Source organism: Erythrolamprus reginae, chromosome 7, assembly GCF_031021105.1.
Source record: "Erythrolamprus reginae isolate rEryReg1 chromosome 7, rEryReg1.hap1, whole genome shotgun sequence".
Lineage (NCBI taxonomy): Eukaryota > Metazoa > Chordata > Lepidosauria > Squamata > Dipsadidae > Erythrolamprus > Erythrolamprus reginae.
The window spans coordinates 86395555-86420668 of record NC_091956.1 but is presented as its reverse complement, the minus strand read 5'-3'; the positions used below and the strand labels follow the sequence as shown (position 1 = coordinate 86420668).

General features: G+C 45.9%; 1 protein-coding gene across 9 annotated transcripts in view; it reads right to left on the bottom strand.

Moving 5' to 3' along the window:
* WDFY3 (WD repeat and FYVE domain containing 3) overlaps positions 1 to 25114 on the bottom strand; it is a 145197-nt gene that overhangs the window by 36902 nt on the left and 83181 nt on the right. For all 9 annotated transcript variants that reach the window (XM_070758084.1, XM_070758085.1, XM_070758086.1 and 6 more), the window contains 14 exons: positions 24278 to 24389; positions 23870 to 24060; positions 22307 to 22459; positions 21675 to 21748; positions 21046 to 21207; positions 19255 to 19349; positions 14616 to 14736; positions 13865 to 14082; positions 11396 to 11631; positions 9676 to 9810; positions 6176 to 6355; positions 3589 to 3822; positions 2472 to 2571; positions 1943 to 2103 (listed from right to left, as the gene is read on the bottom strand). In XM_070758084.1, the coding sequence (XP_070614185.1) occupies positions 1943 to 2103; positions 2472 to 2571; positions 3589 to 3822; positions 6176 to 6355; positions 9676 to 9810; positions 11396 to 11631; positions 13865 to 14082; positions 14616 to 14736; positions 19255 to 19349; positions 21046 to 21207; positions 21675 to 21748; positions 22307 to 22459; positions 23870 to 24060; positions 24278 to 24389 (2172 nt within the window). The remainder of the gene's footprint in view (positions 1 to 1942; positions 2104 to 2471; positions 2572 to 3588; positions 3823 to 6175; positions 6356 to 9675; positions 9811 to 11395; positions 11632 to 13864; positions 14083 to 14615; positions 14737 to 19254; positions 19350 to 21045; positions 21208 to 21674; positions 21749 to 22306; positions 22460 to 23869; positions 24061 to 24277; positions 24390 to 25114) is intronic.

Genomic DNA, 25114 nt, shown 5'->3' with positions numbered 1-25114 from the left:
CAATTTTCACTGTTTCCTGTGAAAGGAAAAAATAATAATACACTCATACCTCGTCTTACGAACCTAATTGGTTCCAGGGGGAGGTTCGTAAGATGAAAGGTTCGTAAGAGGAAACATTGTTTCCCATAGGAAACAATGTAAAGTCAATTAATCCGTGCAACCAAACCCCCCCCCCCCCCCCCCGCAAAAAACCGCTGCCGCCTGGCTGTCACCTTTTAAAACAGCCTGGGGGCTTTTCATCGGCCTCCCGAACGCCGAACGCCAAACCCGAACTTCCGGGTTCGGCGTTTGGGAAGCCGCCGAGAAGCCCCCAGGCTGTTTTAAAAGGTGACAGCCGGGCTGGGGAGCTTCCCAGCAGCCTCCCGAACCCCGAACTTTTGCCGAACTTCCGGGTTCGGGGTTCGGGAGGCTGCTGGTAAGCCCCCCAGCCCGGCTGTCACCTTTTAAAACAGCCGGGCGGCTTCCCAGCAGCCTCCCGAACGCCGAACCCGGAAATTCGGGTTTGGCGTTCGTAACACGAAAAAAGTTCGTAAGAAGAGGCAATTTTTTTCTGAAGCCCGGGTTCGTATCTCGAGTTGTTCGTAAGACGAGGGGTTCGTATCTTGAGGTACCACTGTACTGCAAAACAGGACGAAGCTTTTAATAGGTCTGCAGAACTCAGTTTTTCCCTTCAGCAGATCTACTGAACAAAGCCACAACTGTCTGGAAGATTAACAAGGTTGGGAAACAGTTGCCCCTATCGTTGTTCTAATGTGATTGCGATACAAGCGCGGGGGGGGACAGGGGGGAGAACGCAGGGGGCTAGCGAAAATGGAGCTCCGCCCCAGAGCCCCCAATTTGCACTGAAAGATGTTGGAAGAAAATGCACAAGCCACGGCCACAGTGGGGTAGTAAAAAAATTGGTCGCCCTTCCCTGGATACAAGATGTGACTCAGGGGGGGGGTCTAACTAACCTCGCTTCCGGTCCACTTCCTCCCACGCCCCATGGCTGCACTTCGCTCGTGCGCACGCACAGGGACAAAAAAGTAAATAATAATAATAAAAAAGTGGAAAACAAGAGGTGCCACATGCCCACTGCTGGGAACTCGGCTTCTGCGTATGCGCAGAAGAAAAAAAACATGGGGGGGGGGGGGAAATCCCTCGCACACCAAAAAAAAGAAAAAGATGGTGGCACCCACAGATCAGCACCGACCGAACCGGTTCTGCGACATCATCATGACATCCCCAGCGGGTCACTACTGGTTTGGGCAAACGGGTTCGAAGCGGGAGGGACCGACTTCTGCTCTGACTTCAACCACAGAAGGAGCGAGGGGGAGAACCCTGGTTTAAGAGGAGGCCACCCCCACCCCCCCAGCTGCGAACATGGCCCACTGTCAACTTTAATTCCATGAAGAAGGAGAAAGGGAGACACACAAAGGTTTCTCTTCAAAGTGCCTGGACCTTTCCACCTTTACTCCATGTTTTCATGGGAAGAAATATTTAAAGGAAAACAAGTGCAGGAATTATTGTCTGTCTAGGTCACTGATGGTGAGCCTTTTTCCCCTCGGGGGCCAGAAGAGTGTGCGCGCATGTGTGAGTGCCCACACCCCTAATTCAATGCCCAGGGAGGGCAAAAACAGCTTCCCCTGCCCCCCCCCGGAGGCCGGAAATGGCCTGTTCTCCAACTTCTGGTGGGCTCAAGAGGCTTGTGTTTCACGCTCCCCAGGCTCCAAAGGCCGAGGGAGGGTAAAAACGCCCTCCCCCATCCCCCCCGGAGGCTCTCGGGAAGCCAAAATCACCCTCCCAGAGCCAAAACCCAGCTGGCTGGCACACACACGCACGTTGGAACTGAGTTAGGGCAACGGTTTGTGTGCCAGCAGATAGGCCCCAGGTTCACCATCACCGGTCTAGGTCACCCATGAAACTTGTTATTTGAACACAATTATCGTGTGTGTGAGCATACCTGTGCAATTAATTGGAGTGTGAAATCTATAAGCAACTTCGATTCCTTGTTGAACATCCCTTGCCAAAGTTTATCTACCACGCGCTGCGTGAAGTAGAATACATTATTTACAAGCACCTGGTAGCTTCCTCCACTGGTGATGGGCAGAGACGCATCCTCCCCTACACAAGGAAAACAGCAGGAGAATTTCATTCCCAAAATGAATACCTACAAAACACACACACACACAATTCCACTATCCGTGGGACAGAGCCACATAAGAGCATTCCATAAAAATAACATCAATTCCAGAAAACAATTTCTCCATAGAAATATAATTGTACATTCCATAGTATTATTACGCATATCAGAACTCTTAAGCTTGTAGGGTGACTCTTCTTTTCACGGATCATCTTCAACTAGAGTAATTTATAATTTTTAACTGATGTGCAGAAACAACATTTTGCATTTACAGCAACCTATCAGTTACGTTCTGTGGAGAATTTGAAGAAGGTGCATGAGGGATAAAAGCATGTAAACAAATGTTTACCCAATAAAACATCAGCGGCAAGCAGGTGGTCCATGACACTATCCAAGATATAAGTCTGAAACTCTTTCTGTTGGGCCCTTGTGGATCTCTCTGGAGACGCCTAGAAGTGCAGGAGGAGAAGAGGTCGTCAGAGGAGGCTATTATGAAGCGTTGCAACGAACTCTGGCGGCAAATTTAAGAAGCATTAAACATTGCACAGACCGGCAGTTGGCGCAAACAAAACTTTCCATTCAATATATTTAGTGTAACAGCGAATAATAATTTATTAATGTGTTAATATGAATTCTTTCCCTCGGACATTAAACTAACGCCCTGAGCATAAACTACTGGAAAGCCCATCGGTCTCTTTTACATATTGCCATGCAGGAAAAAGAAATTCTACTGAGCAGCAAAAATAAGACGGATTCTATTTCTCTGACAGACGCTGTTTTTTAATTCTTTTCCAGGGAGGGGGGAGGTCATTCTAAACCAGAAGTGGGGAATCATGGCCTTTTCTGACTTGTGCACTTTCAACTCTCAGAATTCCTGACCAGTAAGAATGATGGGAGTTGGTTACACAAGGAGTCCGGGTGGGGACGGAGCTGCAGCAGGAGGAAGCCAGCAGTCAGCAGAAGCAGCCTGCAGTACTGCATTCTCACCACTGGGCTGCCAGAAATAGGTTTATTTCTGAAAATGGTCTGTAACCATAGGAAAGGCTGATGCAAGCCATAATCAGTATGTAATCGTGGGTTTGCTGTGCTGCCATCTGATTGGCTGTAACCTATATATAAGGAGTAACACCCTTGCCTGGGAGTGGTTTGTGGTTAGTGGTTAGTGGGTGGTTGCAGTGGCGGATGTAATAGAAGTTTTGATGATAGTTTATTTAGAGAAACATTTTGCTACGAAGAAAAGTAAAATATATTTTTACAAGAAAGCCTGCGGCAGTGTTTTTTCACTGGAGACTTCAATTAGGTGTAGTTGTGAGCTGTGGCTAGTTGGTGGGGTGACCTTCCGCATGGGCAAAACTCCCCCAACATGCGCCACCCTTTGCCAAGCCCGGTAACAACAGAATCTTGAAAATATCCAAAGCAATTTTTCTTTTTGGCTTTAACCAACAATGACAAAATGCTAAACTTACCTCCAGCAGAAGGTCTATCAAAGGGGTTTGCTTGCTGGCAGGTGTCAGGCAGAGATTGTCAATTATCAGCACCCGCATGAAGTCGAACACAAACTTCTTAGCCGGGTGGTTGGTTAAAAAAGTCTTAGACCCGACGTTGCAATACTCGGATTGGCTCCGATTCATGCCCGTATCCGAGGCAAAGGCCTTGAACTCTTCGGCTGGCGATCCGGCGTCATCATCTAAATCAGTAACCTGGTTTTGAAAAAGAAATGTCATCCGTTGTTAATTTTGGACAATAGAGTGAGAGGGAGGGCAGTTATTTCTTTTAGCACCTCAATATGGACAAGCCATTCTCCCCTTACAGCCATTTGTTTGGTGGCTGTTTGAAGTTGATGCACCACTGGGGGGAAAGTCACTTATGACCATTTTTCCAAACTTATGACCTGGGTAGGTAGTGTAATAGACAGACATTTAGGAATGACAAGAGCTGAATTCAGTGAAATAAATGAAGTCGATTGGCAAAAGAAATTTGGGGCTGAAAACCTGCACCTGACCAATCTAGGTGAATTTTGGACGTTAAACAGAAACAACCCTGCAAAAAATACTTGAATGGTGGACATGAGGTTTCCCAGCCGTTGGAAAAGGTGAAAAAGAAATGGGCACCATTCACTTCACAATCGCTTTTGCATAGCCAATGGAAATTCTGGTTGTGGTCATAACCAGGCTAGCGGTATTATAACTTCTCCTAAAGGTGCATTAGAAGGTAGTCTTGATTGCAATGCAATGCAAATACACAAATCCTTGGAAGCCAGAGGCATCCGGTGGTCAAGCAAATATGATGCAGCAAAAAACCAAACCCCCCCCCCCTGTCACTGAGTTTAGAAGAGCAGGTGGTGCTAAGGAGGCCAACTGTCCGTCCTTCCACCTCCCATGCAGATACATGAAGTACGGTAGAGTGGTTTTAATTTGGGCTTTGGCCAAATGGGAAAATCCGGTATCATAAAAACCATGCATGCACACAGCTACCTCCTGAGAACATGATGCAGACAGAAAGAAACTAAGCAGGAATCTACTCAAGGAAAATATTCTATTAAATGGAATTTATAGGTGATGATAATAAGCAGATTAAATTCCTAATTACGGGCTAAGGAGATACTGGAAAAGACAGAATGAAAGCAGTATAATTATCCACCCAGAATGTTCGGTGGCTGTTGTCAAAACCCACAAAAAAAACCCTTGACGACATGCGGCTTAAACCTTCACTCTCAAAGGTTAAAGTGTTAATTCCTTCCCGAGAGCTGCAAATCCTCTTGAATCTGACAGTATCCATCCAGGTCTGAGATTTCGCAAAGCTCCCAAAGGCTCCCGAACAGTGTTGAAAATAATGTTTTCTTCCCTTTAGCCTCTTAAACACAAACATGCATAATGCTCTAATGCGCTGACTGTGGCTTGCCAAAATTTCATGTCTTTCCTCATGTAAGACTTAAGTGCTGAACTGGGGGTTTTGGGCATCCATAACATTAAGCAAGCTTCAAAAATCAGAAATCCATCTTTGCATGATATAGATAAAATGTGTTAAAATTAAATAATAATAATAATAATAATAATAATAATAATAATAATAATAATAATAATGTTATTAGATTTGTATGCCACACCTCTCCAAAGACTCGGTGTCAAGTTGTATTTGAATCATCTTGGTTTAATTTTAACATATTTTATCTATATCTTAAATTCAAGATGTTGGTTATTACCTTTAAAACCCTAAATGGCCAGACTATCTATGGGACCGCCTCTGTCCTCATACATCGCTGCGGCCAGTAAGATCCCACGGAGTTGGCTTTCTCCAGGTCCTGTCCGCCAAACAATGTCGGTTGGCGGGACCTCGTGAAAGGGCCTTCTCTGTAGCGGCTCCAACCCTGTGGAATCAACTGTCCCCAGAGATCTACACTATCTCCACCCTACCGGTCTTCCAGAAAGCTGTTAAGACCTGGCTTTCCCAGCAGGCCTGGAATTAGAACCAGAGTGATTGTAACATATGCACGGTTTTTTGATAATATTATTGCTTTTATCATACCGCTGATATAATAGTTAGGTTTTTGACTGTTTAATTTTACTATTGTTGTATTTATAACTGTTGTCAGCTACTCTGAGTCCGTCTCAGAATGAGCGGCATATAAATACAATCATTCAATCAATCAATCAATGAATAAATAAATAAAATTATTGTATCTTATTCCAATTTCATTTTAAATCGTATTTTATTCCAATTTCATTTTAAATGGTATTTTATCCAATTCCATTTTAAATTGCTTTCATCAAATTTTAGTTAATAATTTGTTTCTGGAACTCTGCACTTTGATATGGCCCAAGGGCTAATCAATCAATAAAGATATTGATTGCATAAATAATCAGCTGATACTTCCCGTAGAGACAGCTGGCAGCAATTTCCCTGCTAAAGAACCTTTCCATTCAATTCTATTGATGTTTGCTGTTTAAATACTCAAAATCAATTCCCAGACCATGGATACCAAATCATTGGAGGTTTTGGTGGTGGTGGTGGTGTGTTTTTTGTTAAAGGGAAGGGGATTTTTTTGTCTCCTACCATTTCTGAGTATGGGCGAATGTTGAAAGGGAACACGGTAGCTGCGAGTGCGCACAGAAAATCTGGGCTCATCCACATGGAAGCCAAATCTGGAACATTGTGATACAGGTATCGGAAGAACTGCATCAAGGTGACGGGATACTCTCGGAGCCAAGAACCTTCCTCCTCCGACTGCCACGGCTGCAGGGAAAGGAAACGTTGGAAACTTTATTCATCTCAAAGGTAAAATCATGCGAAATAACGATGTGGCGCATGGCCTAGAGGAGAACTGCATTGGCCAAGGCACAGAGCACTGATTAGAGCTGCATCCATAACAGTAAAATGTATTGAGGAATTAATTCTATGTATTATTAACGACAGTATTGGAGGGGGAAGAGGGAGGGAGGGAGCAAGCGAGAGAGAAGGTTAATCTGTGACGTCACACGTTTTAGCAACTGTGGTGTACAATCTAAAGAACATTAGCTTGGACCAAGGCCATCTGGTCATTTTATATTTATTCATGGACAGAAGCCAACAATATACAGTGATCCCTCGATCTTCGCGATCTTGATCTTCACGAAACGCTATATCGCGATTTTTCCCACCCGATGACGTCACTCTCTTCCTTTCTCATCTTTCTTTCTCTCTCTCTTTCTCTATCTTGCTTCTTCCTCTCTCACACTCTCTTCCTCCCTCTCTCATCTCTTTCTTTCCTTCTCTCTCTTTCTCTATCTCTCCCCCTCTTGCTCTCGAGCGGCAGGCGGGCGGGCGAGCGGCGGGCGGGCAGCAGCGAGGAGCCAAAGATCGGGGTTTCCCCTTTGCGTGGGCGGCGGGGAAGACCCAGGGAAGGTTTCTTCGGCCGCCCAGCAGCTGATCTGCTCGGCAGCGCAGCAGCAGCGAGGAGCCGAAGATCGGGGTTTCCCCTTTGCGTGGGCGGCGGGGAAACCCCGATCTTCGGCTCCTCGCTGCTGCCGCGCTGCTGAGCAGATCAGCTGCTGGGCGGCCGAAGAAACCTTCCCTGGGTCTTCCCCGCCGCCCACGCAAACTCCACCATCTGCGCATGCGCGGCCATGGAAAAAGGGCGCGCATGCGCAGATGGTGTTTTTACTTCCGCACCACTATATCGCGAAAAATCGAGTATCGCGAGGGGTCTTGGAACGTAACCCTCGTGATACTCGAGGGATCACTGTAGTTTCCCTAAGTATGCATGGCTGGATAACTTTTTTTTTAATTTTAGATTTTCTTCCTGTCTTTATTTTTTATTTTTTAAACAATACAAGGTAGAGAATATACCTCTATGGTGTGCATGTTCGTGTTGGAGAGAGAGAGAGGGAGAGAAAGAGAGAGGGGTAGAGAGAGAGAAGGGAGGGAGGGAGAGAGAGAGAGAAAGAGAGAGAAAGAGAGAGAGAGGAAGGGAGGGGGAGAGAGAGAGGGGGGGGAGGCCCAAAGTCCCCCAGCCGGTCTTTCAAGCCTACAGCGGGACCTGATCTCGGTCTCCTGGTTTCTGGGTCAGCAACTGCACCAAACTAATGTAGCTGGTTTCTTGTGAGCATTATTTGTTTCATAAGGAAGGAGCGTCTGTTTCCACTTCTCTCAAAGCACAAATCTACTTGGCAACAAGACTTCAATAATACCCAGCAAAACACTTACGAGTGTCGGCTTTATTGACATTCTGTGCTTTCGTTTGGTAGACTGTGGATATTTAATTTGAGAGACTGTGATGCCATGCGTATGCTGTCTAAAGAAAACTATCCTATAAAAGTTCACAATTAATAAGACAATACAGTGCAATAACACCTTATTAATTATTTGAAAGTATTGACACATTTCATATTAAACAAAGATGAAGTCAAGGAAACACTTGGGGTAGCAAATAGGTAGAAAGATATGACAATCACTTTTTTAAAGTGTTGTAGCTTTTTTGAGAGAAAGGGAAGTCACTTGTATTTACATATGTCTGTCTATCAATGAGCAGCAATAATAATAATAATAATAATAATAATAATAATAATAATAATCTGTTCAACAATACAATACAGCAAATAAGATCACTATGCTGGATGATGATGATATTATTATTATTATTATTATTATTATTATTATTATTATTATTCCTTGTGAGTCAGGTTGGGAGAAATAAAACCAATGAATGGCTGAAGGCAGACTGAACTTTATTCTCCTCTATCCTAGACCAATGCTTTTAACATGTGAAATTATCTTGTTTTTACGCCTAAAAGAGAGATATCCAACCTTGGGAACTTTAAGATCTATGAACAGCAATTCCAGAAGGCTGATTGAAGTCCACAAGCCTTAACATTGCCACGATTCGACACCTAATCCCATGGCCTAAAATACTGCATCCATTAACACAGAGGTCTTCAAACTTAGCAACTTTAAGACTTGTGGACAGTGTTCCCTCTAATTTTTTTTCGGGGTGAGCGGAAAAGTATAGTGTCTGAGCGGCAGTCCCTTTGGCACTGGGCGGCATATAAGTATAAATAAATAAATAAATAAATAAATAAATAAATAAATAAATAAATAAATAAATAAAGTAAGTGTGGGCGTGCCGCCTCCGTCCAGCCGAAAACAAAACGGCTCCAAAAGTCGGCCGGGCTCCTGGGAGGCAGAGTGTGACCGGGCGCCGTGTCTTTGCCTCCGTGCAGCTCTGCAGCGAAGAGGAAGTAGCCGCGCACCGCCTTCCGGGAGCCCGGCCGACTTTTGGAGCCGTTTTGTTTTCAGCTGGGCTCCCGGGAGGCGGAGCGTGGCCGGGCGCCGTGTTGCAGTGGAGGAGAAAGAGAGGCGGAGCGGGCAGCGAGCGGCGGGCGGGCGGCCAGGTGTTCGGGGGGCAGCCGGCGCGCGCTCCCCAAATCTCCCTGCCAGCCCACCCGCCCGGAACATTCAAAATAAGATGGGAAGAGCGCGTGCCGGCCCGCGCGCCCCGCCAGCCTCCGGAGAACGCCTGCCCCTCCCCCCTCTCTTGCAGCGGAGGAGAAAGAGAGGCCGGGCGGGTGGGGGGCAGGGACGAGAGGCCAGGAGCGCGAGGGGGCCGGAGGCACCATGGAGAGGCAGGTGTGGCCGCGGCTCCCTTCTACTGCCCGCGCCTCTCCGCCCGCCCCCCCCGCCCCCCCCACGGGCTGGCAGGGGGATGGGGAGTGCGCAACCGAGGAAAAAGGTGCGCGCGGGGGTATTTTGGAGCGCGCGCACACACACGTGCGCACCTTACAGGGGCAGGGAACGGTGCTTGTGGACTTCAACTCCCAGAATTCTCCAGCCAGCTAGTCTTAAAATTGCCAAGTTTGAAGACCTCTGTGTTAATGGCATCATGAAAGCAACGACTGCCAACAAGCAGGATAGGATTTTGCTGGAGTGTAAAATGAGTTTTCGACATTTGTTTGTCAAAGATTCTACCTTTGAGTTTCAAGCAATCTTTTCTTAAAAGTTTTACTAACAAAATGATAAAACGAACGGGTGAAACATCTCATCTCCTGGTGGTCCTTCCTTTGGAGAGGCTCTGCACTTACTGAGTTCAGCATGCTCCTCAACATTCCCAGCAGTAAAAATGCCGCTTCCGTGCAAAGAGTGTGAATGGAAGCCACCACAGTGCCACTAGATGCAGGGACACCAAATATGAACGTCCAGATGGAATCCAAGTCAAACTTCAGGAGAAAAAGGGGGGGGGGGGGGATACAAATACATTATTTTGTGTTCATTTATAAAGCAATCTGTAAACTATTGCAACGCGAAACTTGCGGTTCTAGAGTTATTGGTGTAAATCCACCAGTGAGAGATGCTCACTTCATCCACCAGAACCTCTATCCATTTCTATTAATCACTCCATCTTATCTTATTCATTCAAAAATGTTTAAAAACAGATACTTCCAACCCCCACCCCCACAAAAAGCAGTGGGCCAAGGAAGGACACATACTACATCTGTCTAAAACAGTGGTTCTCAACCTTTCTAATACCACGGCCCCTTAAAACAGTTCCTCATGTGGTGGTGACCCCCAACCATAAGTCTAGCGCCAATTCTCCCAACAGAACTTGAAGCTGATTGACAGGAAGATCTGAGGGACACACCCACTGTCAACGCATGAGTGGTCGGACTGTAAAAACATGTTCCAAGGCGCCAGAATAGAAGCTTTGGTTTCTAACACCTAATTCTTATTGTCTAATATCCATGTAGATTTAGCCATGGAGTGTGGCTGGAGTGTTATTATTTATAGTTATTATCTTCTTCATTCCCCCTCCCATCCTTTATTGGGATGATGATGATGATGATATCTGTCTGTCTGTCTGTCTGTCTGTCTGTCTGTCTGTCTGTCTGTCTGTCTGTCTCTATCTATCTATCTATCTATCTATCTATCTATCTATCTATCTATCTATCTATCTATCAATTAGATTTGTATGCCGCCCCTCTCTGAAGACTTGTTAAAAAGCAATTTAAAACCCTTAATATAAAAACAGTCATACACCCCAGAGAAAACCATACGTGAAGCGGAAACGGCTCAGGGGAATCAATTTTTCCATGCCTGGCAGCAGAGGTGGGTTTTAAGGAGTTTGTGAAAGGCGAGGAGGGTGGGGGCGGTCCTAATCTCCAGGGGGAGTTGATTCCAGACAGTCGGGGCCACCACAGAGAAGGCTGTTCCCCTGGATCCCGCCAGACGACATTGTTTCGTCAACAGGACTCAGAGAAGCCCAACTCTGTGGGACCTAACCGATCGCTGGGATTCATGCGGCAGAAGGCGGTCCTGGAGATATTCCGGTCCGATGCCAACAGATTATTCTGTTGCTATGCATGGGCACCAAGTGCTTTTGTACTGGAGACAAATTCCTTGTGTGTCCAATCACCTCTGGGCCAAATAAAATTCAATTCAATTGAGTTTAATGTGAAGTTTATTTGAACGCTCGCTTTTACCAGCTCCCCACCCTCCTTACCTTCCGTAAACTCCTTAAAACTCACCTCTGCCATCAGACATGGGGGAATTGAGGCATTCCCCCCACCCCTCAGGCCTATACAATTTGTGTATGGTATGTCTGTGTGTATGTCTGGTTTAATAATGTTTTTTTAAATGTTTTTTTTAATGTATTAGATTTGTTATGAATTGTTTTATTGTATGTTGTGAGCCGCCCCGAGTCTACGGAGAAGGGTGGCATACAAATCTAATAAATAATAATTAAATAATAATAATTACCAGCCCCCTTGCTGAGTCCCACAGACACTTTGCTGCGTGGTTCCCTACCTGGCCTCCCTGGCTGCACCGAGTGAGGGGGAGGGGGGTGCTGAGCTGCAGGTTTTCAGGCAGTTCAGCCACCGGCTGCTGTAGGAAAAGGGCCATGAGGAGGAAGTACAAGGCCGGCACGTTTGTGTGCTTGGGAAGGAAGGACTGAAGCACCGGGAAGCCCAGGAAATGACAGGCGTCTCGGTTGATTTCCCTGACAGTGGATCGGCCACCTGCACTCCTGCCAACATTGAAACCTAGACAGAAAGCAGAGGAGAAAAGTTAGATTTGTCATTGTGGTGGCACACCTATGGCCTATGTGCCAGAGATGGCACACCGGGCCCTCTCTGTGGTCATGCGCACCATTGCCAGCTGCTCTTCCGGATTCCGTCAGGCGCATAGGCACCAGCTAGCTGCTGTCTTTTGGGCTCCAGTGCATGCATGGGTGCCGGCCCTGTGTGCATGCATGCGCTGGAACCCAGAAGAAAGCAGTTGGCTAGCGCACAGGCGCTCCATGTGTGAACAGTGGATTCTGGATTCTGGTGCTCTGGTATGCCCATGCGGAGAAGGTTAGCTTTCACTGACCTATAATATGAACTTGAATGCCACACTCAGTATGGTAAATAAACGTTTTTTCTCAATGTCCCTTTTATTCAACTGGACGTTTGAGATCAGGAAGAATCCCAGGCCCCGTAAGGGAAAATACTCAAAAGAGTCAAAACCTTGGCCTAAAATGGCTCAAGTGAGGAATTCTGGGAGTTGAAGTCCAGCAGTCTTAAAAGTTGTGAAGTGTGGGAATCGCTGGCCTAAAAAGTCCACAGTTTTAAGGCTGAAATTTACTGATATGCTTCATCTTTTACTATGTAAAACCTGTTAAGAGCTTTTTTTCTACGTGAGCCCATTGAAACAAATAGAATTGCCCAGGCATTTAATAGTGACAAAACATTGCCCACCACAACAACCATTATACAATTAAACAATTCTTCATTTCACTCCCAAATACATGCATTCTCACTCCTTTTCACTTCTATATATCTATATTCTTAATTGGAGTTTTCAAAGATCGCAAATGGGTTAGTATAGGCAGAAAAAAACAAAACTAAAATTATTGTTGGATGCAAAAACGAACGAAGGAATGAAACTACTTTAAAAAAACCAAATAGTATTGTATTTTGAGAAACTTTCAAGAATACAAGCCAATTTCATCTTAACTTCAGAGCAGCAATAATCCCTTAGAAAAGCACTAGCTCACCTGGATCAGGAATGTCTGTAAATTCCCAATAAACAAAGCTATTAATATAAACAATCTGCTTTGCTTGACAGTGTATTAGAAATATCCACGCTGATTCCCTTTAACATTTTTTGTTTCTGGTTAAACATATTTATGCTAAAAACTTTGTCTACCTTCAAAACTCAACGGAGCATGCTCTTAACAGCTGGTGTGACAACATTTCTCACCAGGCACACCCACATTATGAGAACAATCAACAAGGAAGCAATGCTAAGACTGAGGATTTTGTCATTTTAGGATTTCACATATAGTCAGTTTATGGTCTGATTCTTACATCACAAGAGCAGCTGTGGCCTTTGCTCCCAGGCAGATGTTCCATAACATCAGCTTAATTAGATCATTTGGGAGGGCCTTTAAGGGGAACCTTTGCATACAAATGAACACATGTCTCCTCCTACTCAAATATGTCAACGTAATGGATTAGCAGTCTGGCTTCGTTGTTTTTCCCCTTGGCCTTCTACCATTAAACTGGGAGACTGTAACAACATGCTCGGTATTTGACCATGTTATAAACTAGTTTCTGAACAAAATTATATTCTTTAGATGAAAACCAACTTTTATAGAACAACAACAACAACAGAGTTGGAAGGGACCTTGGAGGTCTTCTAGTCGAACCCCCTGCTTAGGTCGGAAATCCTACACTACTTCAGACAGATGGTCATTCAACATCTTCTTAAAAACTTCCAGTGTTGGAGCATTCACAACTTCTGGTGGCAAGCTGTTCCACTGATTAATTGTTCTCACTGACATGAAATTACTGTTCTAAGTTGCTTCTCTCCTGGGTTAGTTTCCACCCATTGCTTCTTGTTCTACCCTCAGCTGCTTTGGAGAATAGGTTGCCTCCTCCTTCTTTGTGGCAACCCCTGAGATATTGGAACATTGCTATCATGTCTCCCCTGGTCCTCCTTTTCTTTAAACTAGACATACCCAGTTCCTGCAACCATTCTTCATATGTTTTTGTCTATTCTATTCTATTCTATTCATATGTTGCAAAAGGTGGTCACTTGACCCTGGGACACTGCAACAATCATAAATATGCCAGTTTCCATACGTCCAAATTTTGACCATGTGAATATGGGGGGCATAAATCACCTTTTCCAGTGCCGATGTAACTTTAATTGTTCACTAAATGAACTGCTGCAAATTGAGGACTCCCTGTACTGTGTTTTGATAACATGGCAAATTGTGGGGACTCATACCAAGCACGGTTCCAATCTTATTAGTCAACACAGAGTCGGTCTGTTCCAGCCAGCCTCCACCACTCAGGCCTTCTTTGAATTTGATGAGGATGGTTGGGTTGCTCAACAAAACTACCAGGATCCTCATGGCGGCTGTCACTGTAGCTGGATGAAGGTGGTCTTCCATGAACAGCACAAGCCAATCGAAGCCAAGCGTCCGGACCAGCTCTTCACAAGCCCTAAGGAGAATCCATAACATTAGCAACCAACACTAGACCAGGAATCAAGAAGTAAACAATACCCCAATCAAGTACAGTGGTCCCTCTACTTAAGAACTTAATTCGTTCCGTGACCAGGTTCTCAAGTAGAAAAGTTTGTAAGTAGAAGCAATTCTTCCCATAGGAATCAATGTAGAAGCAAATAATGCATGCAAACCATTAGGAAAGAAATAAAAGGTCGGAATTTGGGTGGGAGGAGGAGGAGGAAGAAGAGGAGGAGGAGGAGGAAGAAGAAAAGGAGGACAGTCGCTGCCGAAGGAAGAAGGGGAGGGGAATCAATGAAGCCACCAAGCTCAGGGAACAGCAAGGACCCACAACTGGCAATGTTTCAGGGGAAAAGGGGTTTACAAGATCTAGCATTTTATTCCCCAGCATTTGCACAATAGTGTCACAGGATCTCACTCACATGGATTTGTGTGACGTCTGCTGACACAAAAGCAGAATCAACCTGGATTTTCTTACAGTTACATCTATTTTTTCCAATGTGTACTCACTGTAAATTGACACTTGTTTTTTCTTTAGATGTGTACATCAGCTTCAGCAGGATATCCAGCAATCGGTTTCTCAGGAGAATAAGATTTGCAGAAACAAGGCCACCAAAGTCTTCCTCCGTCCCTAAAATACAAATTATTGCTTTGAGCAAGTGTCAGTGTCAGTCAATCAGTCAGGTCAGTTTCGGGGTTGGAACCCTGACAATCAGTGGACCTTAAATGCCTAATCAATCTAGCCAGCAAATACTTCCCCAGTTCTATTGCATGGGGAATGTTCCTTGAACTAAAAATGCTCGAAAAATTACAAGATGAAAGAATTATAGATTAAGGGGGGTGGGAGATAAAATTCACCAATGCATTCACTCTGGAATTATACACACATTATAATGTATGAATTGTAATTTATAGAGGCGCGTTGCAGAAAATTTATGGCACGGAAAATTATTTATGCTGCAGAAAATTTCCCACTTATGACTGTATGACTGTAACTTGTTGCTTGTATCCTTAACATTTATATTAATATTGTTTCCTGATTCCTTATTTATATCCTATGTCAATCATTAAGTGTTGTACTTCATGATTCTTGACAAATGTATATTTTCTTTTATGTCCACTGAGAGCATCTGCACCAAAGACAAATTCCTTGTGTGTCCAATCACACTTGGCCAATAAATATTTCTCTTCTCTTCTCCTCTCCTCTCTTCTTTTCCCTATCCTATTATTATTATTATTTTATTATTTTTATTATTATTATTATCCTATCTTCCTTCTCTTCTATCCTCTCCTCTTCTCCTCTCTTCTTTTCTCTATCCTATCCTATCCTATTTTCCTTCTCTGCTTTGCTCTCCTCTTCTTTTCTAAATAAGCTAATCTACCAATATCCACCTAAGCAAGTTAAGATGTAAATACAGTGGAACCTCAAGATACGAACTTAATTGGTTCCAGGGAAAGGTTCGTAACACGAAAGGTTCGTAAGACGAAACATTGTTTCCCATAGGAAACAATGTAAAGTCAATTAATCCGTGCAACAAAAAAAAAACAACCGCAAAAAAACGCTGCCGCCCGGCTGTCACCTTTAAAAACAGCCCGGCGGCTTCCCTCTCTCTCTCTCTCCTTCCTCCCTCCTCCTCCTCTTCCTCCTCCTCCCGTATTCCACCTCCCTCCCAGCCCGCTAGGCAGGCCAGTGGTCCCCGTCACGGCGGCCCGATTGAGGGGCCGGCGGTCTCCGCCAGGGAGAGCTTCCTGGCTTTCGTTCTTGTTGGATTCGCGCGTTTTCATGCCCAGGAAGCTCTCCGAAGTGAGGAGAACCGCCGCTGTCGCCGCTCGGCCGCGCCTCCTCGCCCGCCGCCCGCCCGCCTGCCCAGGATGCAGACCTGCTGCCTCGCCCTGCGCCTGCTGCCGGCCCGATCCTGCGTCTATTGCTTCTGGGCTGGTTCCATTCTGTTCCCTACCGGCCCGATTGAGGGGCCGGCGGGAGGAAAGCGAATGCCTCTCTTCGTTGCGCTGCCTGGCTGGCAGCGGAAGATGTAAACGAGCCCACGGGGCCGGTCTCCGTGGCCGACAGGGAACGGAGCCTTCCATGGCGGCTGCCTGCTGGGCTGGTAAGAGGGGGAGCCGAGCCCAGCCCCGTGAGCTCGGTTACATCTTCCGCTGCCAGCCAGGCCATGCTGGTGGAAGCGCAACAAAGAAAGGCACAATCTTTGGGGTTTTCGCTGGGGGGGGAGGAAGTTAGGAAGGTCCTACCTCTCCCCCCAGCGAAAACCCCAAAGATTGTTTGCTGCCATACGATTTAGCAGCAAAGTGACGTGGATGGATGGAAAGCTGAAACAGCCCGGTTTCAGCTTTCCATCCCTTCACGTCACTTCGCCGCTAAATCGTGTGGCAGCAAACAATCTTTGGGGTTTTCGCTGGGGGGGGGAGGAAGTTAGGAAGGTCCTACTTCTCCCCCCAGCGAAAACCCCAAAGATTGTTTGCTGCCATACGATTTAGCAGCAAAGTGACGTGGATGGATGGAAAGCTGAAACAGCCCGGTTTCAGCTTTCCATCCCTTCACGTCACTTCGCCGCTAAATCGTGTGGCAGCAAACAATCTTTGGGGTTTTCGCTGGGGGGGGGAGGAAGTTAGGAAGGTCCTACTTCTCCCCCCAGCGAAAACCCCAAAGATTGTTTGCTGCCATACGATTTAGCAGCAAAGTGACGTGGATGGATGGAAAGCTGAAACAGCCCGGTTTCAGCTTTCCATCCCTTCACGTCACTTCGCCGCTAAATCGTGTGGCAGCAAACAATCTTTGGGGTTTTCGCTGGGGGGGGGGAGGAAGTTAGGAAGGTCCTACTTCTCCCCCCAGCGAAAACCCCAAAGATTGTTTGCTGCCATACGATTTAGCAGCAAAGTGACGTGGATGGATGGAAAGCTGAAACAGCCCGGTTTCAGCTTTCCATCCCTTCACGTCACTTCGCCGCTAAATCGTGTGGCAGCAAACAATCTTTGGGGTTTTCGCTGGGGGGGGAGGAGGAAGTTAGGAAGGTCCTACTTCTCCCCCCAGCGAAAACCCCAAAGATTGTTTGCTGCCATACGATTTAGCAGCAAAGTGACGTGGATGGATGGAAAGCTGAAACAGCCCGGTTTCAGCTTTCCATCCCTTCACGTCACTTCGCCGCTAAATCGTGTGGCAGCAAACAATCTTTGGGGTTTTCGCTGGGGGGGGGGGGGAGGAAGTTAGGAAGGTCCTACTTCTCCCCCCAGCGAAAACCCCAAAGATTGTTTGCTGCCATACGATTTAGCAGCAAAGTGACGTGGATGGATGGAAAGCTGAAACAGCCCGGTTTCAGCTTTCCATCCCTTCACGTCACTTCGCCGCTAAATCGTGTGGCAGCAAACAATCTTTGGGGTTTTCGCTGGGGGGGGGGGAGGAAGTTAGGAAGGTCCTACTTCTCCCCCCAGCGAAAACCCCAAAGATTGTTTGCTGCCATACGATTTAGCGGCGAAGTGACGTGGATGGATGGAAAGCTGAAACAGGCGAAAGGCGAGGAAGCCTATTGTAGCAGCTGCCACAGCGGAGACATTTGGGGTTTTGGCTGGGGAGGGAGGGGAAGGCAGGAGGTCCGGCCCTTCATTTGCCCTCCCAGCAAAAGGCAAAGCCGCGCAGCTCCGCATCGCCGAAGGAGGCTTAACCCCACCACTCTGTCCCACCCCTCGGCCGTATCCGGCATAACTTCCTCCTGCCTATCCCCGCTCTTCTGCCGGCCACGGCCGAGGGGTGGGACAGAGGGGTGGGGTTAAGCCTCCTTCGGCGATGCGGAGCTGTGCGGCTTTGTCTTTTGCTGGGAGGGCAAATGAAGGGCCGGACCTCCTGCCTTCCCCTCCCCCCCCCCCAGCCAAAACCCCAAATGTCTCCGCTGTGGCAGCTGCTACAATAGGCTTCCTCGCCTTTCGCCCGTGCCTGGCGGGAGCTGAAGAGTGCTTTGCCCAGTGCAAAGTTGACAGCAAGCAGCTCCGCAGTCCCGAAAGGAGGCTTAACCCCACCCCTCTGTCCCACCCCTCGCCCGTGGCCGGCAGAAGAGCGGGGATAGGCAGGAGGAAGTTATGCCGGATACGGGCGAGGGGTGGGACAGAGGGGCGGGGTTAAGCCTCCTTTGGGGACTGCGGAGCTGCTTGCTGTCAACTTTGCACTGGGCAAAGCACTCTTCAGCTCCCGCCAGGCACGGGCGAGGGCGTGGAAGCTTATTGTAGCTCGCCCATGGCCGGCAGAAGATCGCTCTTGCCCGGCTTCCCCGCGAGGCATCAGGTCAGCATTCTGGGCGGGCGGGCGGCGGACGAGGAGGGGGAAAGCCTCCTGCAGCAGCTGCCACAGCCGCCGGCTTCCCCGCCGCCCGCCCCACAGAATGCTGACCTGATGCCTCGCGCGGAAGCCGGGCAAGAGCGATCTTCTGCCGGCCATGGGCGAGCGGCAGGGAGTCGGGGCTGCTGGCAAGCGCCCCAGCCTGGCTGTGACCTTTTAAAACAGCCGGGGGGCTTCCCAGGAGCCTCCGGAAGCCAAACGCCAAACCCGAACTTCCGCGTTCGGCGTTGGGAGGCTCCTGAGAAGCCGCCCGGCTGTTTTAAAAGGTGACCGCCGGGCTGGGGGGCTTCCCAGCACCCCCCCGAACCCCGAACCTGGAAGTTCGGCAAAAGTTCGGGATTCGGGAGGTTGCTGGGAAGCCCCCCAGCCCGGCGGTCACCTTTTAAAACAGCCCGGGGGCTTCCCAGGAGCCTCCCAATGCCGAACCCGGAAGTTCGGGTTTGGCGTTCGTAACTTGAAAAAAGTTCGTAAGAAGAGGCAAATTTTTTCTGAACCCCGGGTTCGTATCACGAATTGTTCGTAAGACGAGGGGTTCGTATCTTGAGGTACCACTGTAGTCTTTTAGCATTACTTATAAATTTCGACTGGTGTAAAAAGAGTTGTGATATCAGGCGCAGTCACATGGTCCCTGCTTAACAACTAGCATATCTTATGACTGTAACTCCAGTCTCAATTATGGTCATAAGTGGAGGAACTGCCTGCAGACCCTCGAATGGAAAGTATGAGCTTAAAAGAACAGATACTATTGCAAAAACGCCTCTCAACGTCTCCTTCACATTTTCCCTGGAGCTTGGAGCTACTTACCAGTGTCCAGCTTCTCTTCATTGTTCATCTCCATGACTACAAATTTCTCACAGACGGCGAATGTGGGCAGAGTGGAAGCGATGAACTGTCCAAACCTTGAAAAACAGGAGGAGGGAAGGAGCAGGCACTCGTGTGACAAGCAGAGTTTCATTTTGCTGAAATCAGCTGCAGAGTAAAATAACACTAAGTGGCAAGGATTACAAAATGTAAATTGTGGTGACAGCTGGTTTAGAATTAAAATGGCCTTGGGCTGACCTAATAGCTTCCCTCCCTCGACTGAAACACGGCTTGTACTGCTGGAGGTTTTGGTGTTGAGATGTCAGAACGCAAGTTAGTTGGGAAAGGTGACTTTCAAAAGCCAAGACACCTGTGATAAAGCCCAATTATTACATATAAATAGTAAATTATGTATTTTAAATGAATTATATACAGAACCGCCTGCTACCGCACAAATCCCAGTGACCGATAAGGTCCCACAGAGTTGGCCTTCTCCGGGTCCCGTCGACTAAACAATGTCGTTTGGCAGGCCCCAGGGGAAGAGCCTTCTCTGTGGTGGCCCCGGCCCTCTGGAACCAACTCCCCCCCGGAGATTATTTATTTATTTATTTATTACTTAGATTTGTATGCCGCCCCTCTCCGAAGACTCGGATTAGAACTGCCCCCACCCTCCCTGTCTTTCGTAAACTACTCAAGACTCATTTATACCGCCAGGCATGGGGGAGTTGAGATAGCTCATCCCCCTAGGCCATTACAAGTTATGCATGGTATGTTTGTGTGTATGTTTGGTTTTATAATAGGGGTTTTTAGTTGTTTTTAATTATTGGATTGTATGTGTTGTGTTTATGATTGTTGTTAGCTGCCCCGAGTCTACGGAGAGGGGCGGCATACAAATCCAATAAATTATTATTATTATTATTATTATTATTATTATTATTATTATTATTATTACAGTGATCCCTCGATCTTCGCGATCTCGATCTTCGCGAAACGCTATATCACGATTTTTCCCACCCGATGACGTCACTCTCTTCCTTTCTCATCTTTCTTTCTCTCTCTCTTTCTCTATCTTGCTTCTTCCTCTCTCTTCCTCCCTCTCTCATCTCTTTCTTTCCTTCTCTCTCTTTCTCTATCTCTCCCCTTCTTGCTCTCGAGCGGCGGGCGGCGGGCGGGCGAGCGGGCAGCAGCGAGGAGCCGAAGATCGGGGTTTCCCCTTTGCGTGGGCGGCGGGGAAGACCCAGGGAAGGTTTCTTCGGCCGCCCAGCAGCTGATCTGCTCGGCAGCGCGGCAGCAGCGAGGAGCCGAAGATCGGGGTTTCCCCGCCGCCCACGCAAAGGGGAAACTCTGATCTTCGGCTCCTCGCTGCTGTGGCGCTGCCGAGCAGATCAGCTGCTGGGCGGCCAAAGAAACCTTCCCTGGGTCTTCCCCGCCGCCCACGCAAACTCCACCATCTGCGCATGCACGGCCATAGAAAAAGGGCGCGCATGCGCAGATGGTGTTTTTACTTCCGCACCACTATATCGCGAAAAATCGAGTATCGCGAGGGGTCTTGGAACGTAACCCTCGCGATACTCGAGGGATCACTGTATTATTATTATGTGTAGATAAACTACAGGATTATCATTTCAGAATTGACATGGATTTTGAAATGCAAAAATGGATTGCATTTTTCAAAAATGATAAAGAACAGTGGTCCTGTTTTAAGAATTGTTCGTCCTCATAGAGAAATCTCACACATTTCTTGCCCCCTCTAATTTTTCTCGGAAGGAAACCCAGAGTGAATCTCAGTGGTACCTGAGTAGGTCATTGGTGCTAGGAAACCCTTGAAGCAAATAGCTCAGGACGTTGCTGATGGCGGCAATGGTTGGCTGTGACAAAGACATGTCTCGAAGAGTGAGCAAGAGTTTGGGGATGAGCTGGAATTCCCGCATCAGTTTTGCATTTTTTGATGCTTCGCTGTAAGAGAAAGAACAGAGCAATAAATAAGAAAACCATTGTCCTTCTCACTAAAAATGATAAGCTTCTTATGTTACAACTCACATTTTAATTTTCCACCATAATTTGGAAATAAATTCGTTAAAAATCAGACAATGTGATTTTCTGGATGTGTTTTCCCATGTTGTGTCTCATGGTTGAGGTCGACCTGTGATGTCAATTTCAGGCCTCTCTCATCTTTTAAGTGGGAGAACTTGCACAACTGGTGTCTGACTAAATACTCCCCCCCCCCACTGTATATATTTTATCATGAGATAAGGTATCTCTCCTACTCCTCCATCACCTCAAAAACAATACACAATAGAGAATTAATTGAGCATTAAACAGAGCCACCAAGCATAATTTTCTGTGAACGCTGATGGAGGGGAAAAAAATCTGGGGTGTTAAATTTCTTAAACTTTTTATAAAACAATACTTATCAATGTTACCTGGATTCAGTAAGAAGTTCGATGAAATGTTCAAATAACGAAAGATGAAGTTCGTAGGGAGCATGAAGCCAAACCTGAAATGCAAAAATATCTCTAATTCTTACATGCTGTTAATTTAGCAGATGATATTGCTATCAAAATATTTCGCTGAGTGATATCCACCAGGAGTTGAGCCTTCATCGTCATTCTAGATTAGCAAAATCACAATTTTATTGATTCTGCTTTAAGATTTACTTTACGTTGTTCCGTAAAAACAAAAAATACAGTCTAAATAATAGTTTACGCCCCAAGTCTTCGGAGAGGGACAGCATACAAATCTAATAAATTATTATTATTATTATTATTATTATTATTATTATTATTATTATTATATTATCTAAATTTTGATCACATGGCCATAGGGATACTGCAACAGTGGTGTGAAAAACAGTCATAACTCACTTTTTCCAGTGACTTTATAACTTTGAACAGTTGTAAATCAAGGATTCCCTGTATACCACATGCCACCTGACGCAACCATGCATACACACCCCTCTTCCTCTCAATAGTCCCTGTTACCTTCCCAGCAACACTCTTACAGCAGCTTTGCCCATTAACCTTTTATTGCCAGAGTACAGAAATTTCCTCCGTACCTCAAAATCGCAAAGCAGATCCTGGAAAGCAGTTGAGTTTGGAATAATGGATGTTTCGTGTCCGCTGTCCACAGTGCCCACTAAAGAGAAGGTCAGGTGTAGAATGTGGCTGTTCAGGAGGCAACGCTTCTTCTTCAGGAGCATGGCCAACAGCTGGAAGGAGAGGGAGCCACAGAGAGATAGTGAAGCACCAACGTTTCTGAATTTTGTAATCTCAAAGCATTTTGCAGACGGAGAGAAATTAGGCACTTTGTCCCAGCTTAGAAAAACAAATATAAATATAAACTGAGAGCAAACTAGGTAACACCTTGGGTGCTAGTATTATATTCTATAACATACTGTGTTCAGTTCTGGAGACCTCACCTACAAAAAGATATGGACAAAATTGAAGGGGTCCAAAGACGGGCTACAGGAAGGATAGCCAGACAGACAGACAAGATCATTTAATTATTCTCATCCCATGTTTTGGGATGACAAACTGAAGAGCTGGCGTACCCAGATCACTAATGTATTGGTTTGATAATGTCAATTAAATTCTGGGTTCATTTTAGAGGGGGGGGAAGGGGGGAGAGAAAATCCTGGCACCCTCATTCCAGACCAGGCCAATACACACTGCTGGATCACTGTGGGGGAAGCTCTCTGGCTCTGGATTGCAACCATGCGCCTTTTCTTCAGACGGAAGAGGCTTCTGCCAATGGAATGCTACCTTCTGCACCAATTATGTAAGGAGAACCAGCTCCAACAAATGTCCTTCGAGGGGCACAGATGGTGTGGTGCCCTTGATCGCTTCCTTTCAACCTGGCAAACACCAAGTGTCTCTGCTGAGCTCGCAGCTGACCCTGTGGCGTTGCCCAAATTGTACAGCCATGGCATCCTTCCGTCAAGGGCTTGAAATCTGAGCAATACAATTTGGTCGACAATTTGTAGCAACTGTCGGAGACGCTAAAAATGTAGTTTTTGTATAAATAAACATATAATAAATATATATATAGAAACCTAGAAGATTGATGGCAGAAATAAACCTCATGGTCCATCTCGTCTGCCCTCATACTATTTCCTGTATTTTATCTTACAATGGATCCATGTTTATCCCAGGCAGGTTTCAATTCAAAATATATAAATATATATTTATAGATATATTTAACATTTTATATTCACAGCAGATGAGGTAGCCAGGAGCCTCATGAGGAAAAACAAACAACGCACAGAAGAAAAAGGCGGGGAAAAAGGGAAACTCCCCCTTTCCACCCACAGCAACCAATCAGGGAGTAGATTGCCTCATGCATGAGCCAGCATTCTCCAATCAATCAAACACAGCTGTGTATTGTGTCCCATTGTACGTTGTACTGTTCCAGCTGCTAAACTTAATATTCTAATATTCTATATATTATTATAATATTCTAATATTCTATATAATATTCTATATTATAATATTATATACAATATTATAATATTTTCCTGCTCTTTCAAATCCGCCACGTGCCCCTGATTCTGAGATGAGATGCCATGAATTCCCCCCAAACGTGGGTTGGCGCAAGCAGCTCTATCTCTCTTCTCCCGCACCTGGTATCCTTTGATCCTTTCCATTTCTTTGCTGGCGAGAGGGTTGCTCTTGACCACACACACCAGGGCCTTGACGGCAGCGTAAAGTCCTTCCACGTCCGATGCCATGGCCACCAGGCCCAAAATAGCAGCAGCCCCACCAATGTACTGCAGTGTGGTTGCAACAGGCTTCGGGACAAACGTTCTGACCCCTGCAGGAAGGAGGCAAAATGAAAGGGAAACGTCAGTTTTACAAGAAAGTCATCCACTTAATTATTATGTCAAAAAGAACCAAATAAACAGCAAGACGTTTCAATTTCTAATTAATAATAATAATAATAATAATAATAATAATACATACATACATACATACATACTTGAGTAATCACCATACAAAGCTCATATTAGTTTATTTTAATATTTTCTCACCCAAATATCCTATCAAGGCTGCGCCAATGGTGCGCGCAGGTCCATTTAAATGTCCTCCTGAATTGTGGAGCAGTTTTACTGGAGTGGCATTTTCGTGAGATGAAATAGCTAGCTAATGAGAAACAGGAGGGAGAAAAGCTTTGTTTAGACATAGTTTATAGGAACAATATTTTTTAAGCATTTTCACAGATTGGCAGAAAAACTCCTCAAGCCTAAGAGAAGAAAGGTTACGTAAGATTCTGTGATCTACACAAGCAGGAGAATAATAGAAAAGAGTTGTTTCCTTGTATAATAGAAGAAACATTTTTTCCCCAGTTGGACAATGTCCGAAACAGTATAGCAAATATCTTTGATTTCTCCAGATCGGAGATAAACCCTTTGTGGACACTTGTCATTACTTAAGACCAAGCTTCTAACTCTCACATCCAAAACCGGAGCTAAAGAGAGTCATTCATTTATAAAAGCTGCAAAAGAATATAATATCTTAAATAGAAAGAGTTATGGAGAAGCACATAATCACTCTTGTTTGGTACATAACCCCTGTTTCATTCTCTCTGTCTCTCTTTGGGTCAATTCATAAGCCATTTGCTCTTGGTTGGCTTCCATTATCCACCTCTATTCTAGAAACATTTAGAGGTAGTCTTTGACTTACAGCCACAATTGAGTCCAGAATTGAGTCCAGTGGTCAGCAGAGGTAGCCTGCTGTACTGCATTCGATCCACTGCGCCATCGCGGCTCATTAAAAATTTTCTTAATAAATAATATTTAGGAACTAAATAGTTATTCGTGTTTTATTAACCTTGAGCCGTGAACATTATTTTCAACTCTGGGATGCAT